Source organism: Ipomoea nil, unplaced genomic scaffold (assembly GCF_001879475.1).
Source record: "Ipomoea nil cultivar Tokyo-kokei standard unplaced genomic scaffold, Asagao_1.1 scaffold3321, whole genome shotgun sequence".
NCBI classification, from domain to species: Eukaryota; Viridiplantae; Streptophyta; class Magnoliopsida; order Solanales; family Convolvulaceae; genus Ipomoea; species Ipomoea nil.
The window spans coordinates 2,951,953-2,957,972 of record NW_017619749.1 but is presented as its reverse complement, the minus strand read 5'-3'; the positions used below and the strand labels follow the sequence as shown (position 1 = coordinate 2,957,972).

The 6,020-nt window shown below is 36.2% G+C and overlaps 1 protein-coding gene across 3 annotated transcripts in view; it reads left to right on the top strand.

Moving 5' to 3' along the window:
* The first annotated feature begins 1,200 nt into the window (after window positions 1-1,200).
* Window positions 1,201-6,020, top strand: part of LOC109169978 (geranylgeranyl transferase type-2 subunit alpha 1-like) — a 48,036-nt gene continuing 43,216 nt past the window's right edge. The window contains exons 1-9 of one of the 3 annotated variants that reach the window (XR_002052321.1): window positions 1,201-1,454; window positions 1,576-1,744; window positions 2,056-2,216; window positions 2,296-2,400; window positions 2,761-3,561; window positions 3,666-3,849; window positions 4,339-4,525; window positions 4,688-5,164; window positions 5,316-5,385. Coding sequence is in view for 1 of the 3 variants with exons in the window: in XM_019318884.1 (XP_019174429.1) it covers window positions 1,339-1,454; window positions 1,576-1,744; window positions 2,056-2,216; window positions 2,296-2,400; window positions 2,761-3,561; window positions 3,666-3,849; window positions 4,339-4,525; window positions 4,688-5,076 (2,112 nt within the window). In the remaining 2 variants the exon portion in view is untranslated. Of the gene's footprint in view, window positions 1,455-1,575; window positions 1,745-2,055; window positions 2,217-2,295; window positions 2,401-2,760; window positions 3,562-3,665; window positions 3,850-4,338; window positions 4,526-4,687; window positions 5,207-5,315; window positions 5,386-6,020 lie in introns of those variants that run through there. The other 2 variants (XR_002052322.1, XM_019318884.1) reach the window with 2 other exon arrangements.

The following is a 6,020-nucleotide window of genomic DNA, read 5'->3' as shown; positions in this document are numbered from 1 at the left end:
TGATGGAAGAAAGTATGCTCTTTTAAGATAAAATGGAAAAACAATTGGGAGAAAAAAATCATTTTACTCACAAATAAATTATAGTAATGTTTTTTTTTAATAGTAGTTATATATTTTGAAATTGTTCATTTTGATAATAATAAATTAAAAAAAAAAGAGTATGTTTTAAGTCTGTAATTTTTACTGAACAAGTTTTAATTTGTTTAACTTTTATAATAAGGTTTGAGTAGTTCTTTTTTTTTTTTTTTTTTTTTTTTTTTTTTTTTTTTTTGGAGTCACTTTTTTGCCACTAAACGATAAGGTCATTGGCATTGGAGTTGCTCTCGTAATTATATTTATAGAACAATTAACAAGTATACAAATTAAATTTGTATATATATTTAATTGGAATGATTTAGTTACGATTTATGTAATTTAAATTTTTCTTTTTGTTTTTTTCATCATTTTATTTGAAGTTAATTAATAAAATGATATCTTGATTATCGCAAAATTACTAATTTGATCTTTTGACTATTTTGTTTACATGATGAAGTCCTCCCTCCGTTAGGGTTGACATCAAACGACTGTTAAAACTGAGGGTAATAAAAGAATTTCACCTTGTTTCTTGGACAGATCGGGCTTTCCACGTAATTACTTCATGAATTAGGGGTGTTTTTAGTAGTAATGAAAAATCCTAATGCTTAAAAAAAAAATCCTAATTCAATGGCGACCGACGTCGATTCATTTAGACTGCTCAGAGTGGTTCGAGAGGAAGGGCTCATCAGAGTTTCTCCAAACCTAAATTTTTGAACAGTTTCAGCTCGAGCAGATTTGGGGAGTTGGCGATGCTCTCTGGAATTAAACCCTCGAGTCGATTCTCGAACAGGTTGAGTTTGGCTATTTTGATATCCTTTCTGTCTCTTATGCATTTGTTGTGTTTGGCTATTTTGATATTCTCTTTGATTGTTAATAGCTGAACTGTGTTGCCTCTGTTGTTGAAGTTGTGCCTTTTTCTACTGTGGCTTCACCGAAGAAAATCAGAAATGGAAGAACATTGCTTGAAGAGGAGAAAAACAGCAATTGAAGTGAAATTCCGTAATTACCCTCAACTTAACCAAAAATTTGACGCCTGACAGGACGGAGGATTATATTAGTTAACGTTTACAAAGTTGAGAGGACCAAATTGATAATTTCGCGATAGTCAAGGACATTTTGGTAATTAACTCTTTTATTTGATATCGTTTTGCCAAATTCATCGCCGTTCTTTGTTCTACAAAACTTAAAAAGAGAAGCTTCCACTGAAGCCGGTCGCCGGAATCTTCTCTTTCTCCGATCCCAGGCCACAAATTGTGTGAAAAGATGCATGGAAGACCACGAAGAGCTCCAAGCCAAGAAGAGCAAGAAGCTTCAGCGATCAAAGCCGCCAAGCTTCGATCTCTTCAAACTCAGTTCATCCACTTTCATCACAATAAAATGTATACTACCTCCTTAAGATTTATTTCTTAATTCAAGTAAATCTATAATTGATGGTAAGTGGCTTTTGAGTTTCTCATTTGGTGAATATTTATTGTAATTTTTATTTTTATTTTTCATCAGTTATGATAAGGAAGCGCTAGAACTCAGCGCGAAGCTGCTCGAGGCCAATCCGGAGCATTACACTGCTTGGAATTACCGGAAGCTGGCTGTAGATCTCCGACTTAATCAATCTGAGACTGAGAACAATGCCGAGTCTATCAAAGCAATTCTCGATGAAGAACTTAGACTAGTATGTTTATTCCACTCTTCGTAGGACAGCAGAAAATTTGCAGCTTTTCTGGAAATTTTAGTATGGAGCTGATTTTGAAATGAAGAGATTTAGTTAGAAGCTGGCATATGAAGGATTTAATCACTAGGACTGATAAAGACTAAAAAATGTGATTGGTTTAATTGGATAGTGTTAGTTGAAGCTTGAAGGTTTATTAAATGGAAGTGTTATTTGCTGTTTAAAATCTGATGGTTGGGTGAGGATTATAGACTGCAATATGCTTGTTGCCTTATTCTGTATTTTATATGTGATTCATGTAATGTTTGGATTAGGTGGAGAATGCATTGAGGAGCAATTATAAGTCTTATGGAGCATGGTATCATCGTAAGTGGGTTCTAAGCAAAGGGCATTCTTCAACAGATCGGGAATTACGGCTTCTGGCCAAGTTCCAGAAGGCAGATTCTCGGAATTTCCATGCTTGGAATTATAGGAGGTGCCCTGGATTTTTTAAATTGATGCAAGTGAGACAGACTTTGGCATCTCAAGTCATTTTCTTTGCTCTGCTCTTTCAGGTTTATAACGGCATTGAAGAACATTCCAGATGAGGAGGAACTACAATATACAACAGACATGATATATGATAATTTTAGCAATTATTCTGCTTGGCACAACAGAAGGTATACTGGGATTATTCATATCAAAGCTTGTGGTTAATATCACAGTGTTAACTGTGACTAAACCATCCTAGATAGAGTTTAACATATTTTTCTTAATAGTTCTGATCTTCTATTTCTATGGTTCCATCACCCACTAAAGATAAGGGGTCTAAATTAACCCAAATAACACAATGTATTTGATACTGATAACATTCTATACATCAAGATCCGTATTTGGCATCCCATCAAAATGCAGCAGTTTGATTCTTAGATGCTGTTTAGAAAATTTTCTCCTGGAGGCTGTTAAATAAATATTTATGTGTCAGCCTCTCCCCAAAAAGGATTTATTATCGTAATTTTTGTTCAAATGACTTTTTACAGTGCTCTTCTGATTCGCTTGCTAAAGGAGAATGTAAAAGGATATTCTCCCAAGGAGAATGTTTTGACAGAAGAGCTTGAGTTCGTCCGCCATGCTCTTTTTACAGATCCAGATGATCAAAGTGGTTGGTTTTATCATCTATGGCTTCTTGATCAGACAGTAAAGTTAACAACTTTGTTGGTTTCTTCATGGCCACCTCATGGCTCTAGTCTTCATTTGACAAGAGATAGTTTGCTGGATAATTTTATTTTGTCACCTTTAGCCGGTTCCAAGTCTAATGCTAGAACACTTCCCCTCGTTCTCTACTTTAGTGAAGCTGTTAAAAATATAAATCCATCGACAGTCAAGGTTGAATGTGAAGGTAATCTGAATACAGATCTTGTTTGGAGACCACTGTCAGGAAATGATATTGAGTGTGCCCAAGCCTGGTTGACACACCTGAATTTCGCTGATGGGGTCCAATCTTTAGAGTCTTATCTTGTAAAGGTCAACATTTCGCATTCCCAAGGCATTGTCTCTTTAAGTGGCTCTGTTTACTGTGCTGCTGCTGCTCAACTAATGTTTACAGTGCATGTGCCACCTTACAATTCAGAACATACAGAAATGGAAAATGAAAAGAGAATATCTTGGAAAGAGGAAAACTTTTGCACATATGAAACTGTTTCTCCAGAGTCAGTTTTAGTTAACTCATCCTATCAAATGAGAATGCCTATAGATGACAAAGCAAGGAATTTGGATTGGAATATTCAGACACTCGACAATGAGATAGCTCACTGCAGGGAGTTATTGTTATCAGTGAACTGGTATGCCCTGTGCCTTTATTTGTTATGCGCTTATGCAAGTTGGAATGTTCATCAAGCTGTAATTTTTAATTGATCTTCTCTATGAATTTCTCCTTTTGTTGCAGTAAAATTGGAAAGTTGACACTTGCAAGATTGTTGATGGCACGTGAGCAATTGATGTCATATAATGACTCAAATGCTGGCAACCACTATGGAGAAGTTCTTCAGTTTTACAATGATTTAATGGAATTGGATCCACCACACATTCAGTACTATAAGGATGAATACAGCTCTGTCTTACTAAGACAGGTGATTTTCTTGTTTCTGTTAACCACTTAGGCATGATTTGTTGTTGAATGTTAGAGTTCACCTTGGCTGTGGAAAAAGAGAACTCCTTGTTATGTGCTCGTTTGTCTAGGTTTCTGGCTTCTTCAAAAAGAGTCTCTTTTTGAGCTTCTTAAAAAAAAAGATTTTTTCCTCTTAATTGAACTTGAAATCCTTTTTATATTTTTACAGTTTGACTCAGCTTTTTCTTTTTGGTGTAAATAAGTTCAAAAATAAGCTGGGACCAAATAAGCATAGTACCTGATGTTTACTAGAGGGCATATTGAGTGGGGGGGCTAAAGTTGATGATCAACTGCTTTTTATTGAGCAGATGTTTGTCATGGCAAATGAACTGCAATGAGGGCTAATTGAGTGAGATTCTGAAGAGATACAATATATAGAAATTGGATTTTAAAAAAAAAAATTATCTTCTAAAGAGAGTGTTGAGTTTATCTTCATAATGTCCTTTTGCAGTTATTCTCCAATCAAGAGTCTTTGCTGGAACGCTGCCATCAATATCGAGAACCATCTTCTTCAATCATTTATAATTATTCATGTCTGCGGCTAAATAACCTCTCACTTTCTCGAGTTGGGTGTGTCGAAAAACTTTTGTGGGTCCAGATCCTAGATCTTAGCTGCAACCAACTTCGGTCAATTGAAGGTACAAAACTCCGGTTCTTACTTATAGAACTCGTGGCATGTTGATTTATGCCTTCTTTTCATCAATTTATGGCGTAAGGTGTAGCAGGAAACATTGCCTGTTCTTTCTCAATGTTTAAATTGAAAATGATATTAATACCATGTTCTATGAATTTTGGTGCAGGCATGGAGGCAATGCAGCTACTCTCTTGTTTAAACCTAAGCAAGAACTTACTTTGCAGTTTCACTGCTTTGGAGCCTTTAAGGCAGCTAAGATTGCTAAAAGTATTGGACATCTCATCCAATGAGATCGGTGCGCACTCAATTGACACAAGAAGGTACCTGTGTTCTTCTCCGCTGTGCCACAGTAATGGAAGTGCTTGGAACATCGAGCAATTTTCAACCGATGCTGTCAATGCAACTGATTACTGGGAAGCATTCTTAGTCTTTAAAAATCTGAATTTGATACAACTAGATATTGCGGGAAATGCTGTTTCTGATGAAAAGTTAAAGTTGTTGCTGTCTGAGCTAATGCCATCGCTCAAATGGCTTGATGGTCAAAAGCTCCGATAAGTTTAAAGTGCCCTTCTTATTTTCTCGTGTACTTTTATGTAACAGTGACTACAGATGAACCTTCTTTCCTTGATACAACTGAGATATGGTAAATTTTATCCCGCATTTTCAATTTTTTGCTTCTTTTAAATGATTCATGGATGCTTGAAATGCTGGATGTCTCAATCCGTTCTTGTTTTGATAAGGATACATCTTTTTAATGCTCATAATACAAAGGGTTTAATGTTTTGGCCTTGAAGATTCATTTACAGGGAAAGCAAAGCAAAAGGGCATTCGAGTTTTCAACAAGATGAAAACTCAAGAGTACAAAGTAGAAACCGAGAGAGTGAAGACGATCCAGAATAGCCACGACATAACAGAAAACATTGGTTGCAGGGGCGCAACGTATCTGAACACGACTAATTTGGCAACGAAGAAGTTGAGAAACTTAACAGCCGAGGTAACAAAGGCATCCCGAAGTTGATTTCTCATTATTTGCTCTATCTTTCATGGATGGCCTGGTACGCATAACCTCACTGTGAAATATGCAAGCATTCCCAAGAATGCGTATGAGTACAACTTTTGCATGTTGCTCTTCTTCTGTCTCTCTGGGAAATGCATTTTTGACTCCATTTTTGGCCCTTCTTGTTTCAACTCTTTCTGTTTGTGTTATCAGACAGCTTGATTAGGCTATTTATAGGTACTTAGAGAAAGTCAAATCACAGCTTATTCTTGCTGGACAAGGTAGACCCTTGGATCAATGAATAGATGATTAATCCTAGAATCAGGTATCTTGGAGAGTACGAGGTCAACTGTAGAGGTTGCAATTAAAATAGTTGGTAGTCAAAACCGTGGGGAGGAAGCCTTGAACCTAATCCTATTACCTCGATGCATATGGATCTCTACTTTGCTTTAACTCTCTGTTTTCTTAGGCGGTGGATGAGATAAATCACATATGGGGTGGA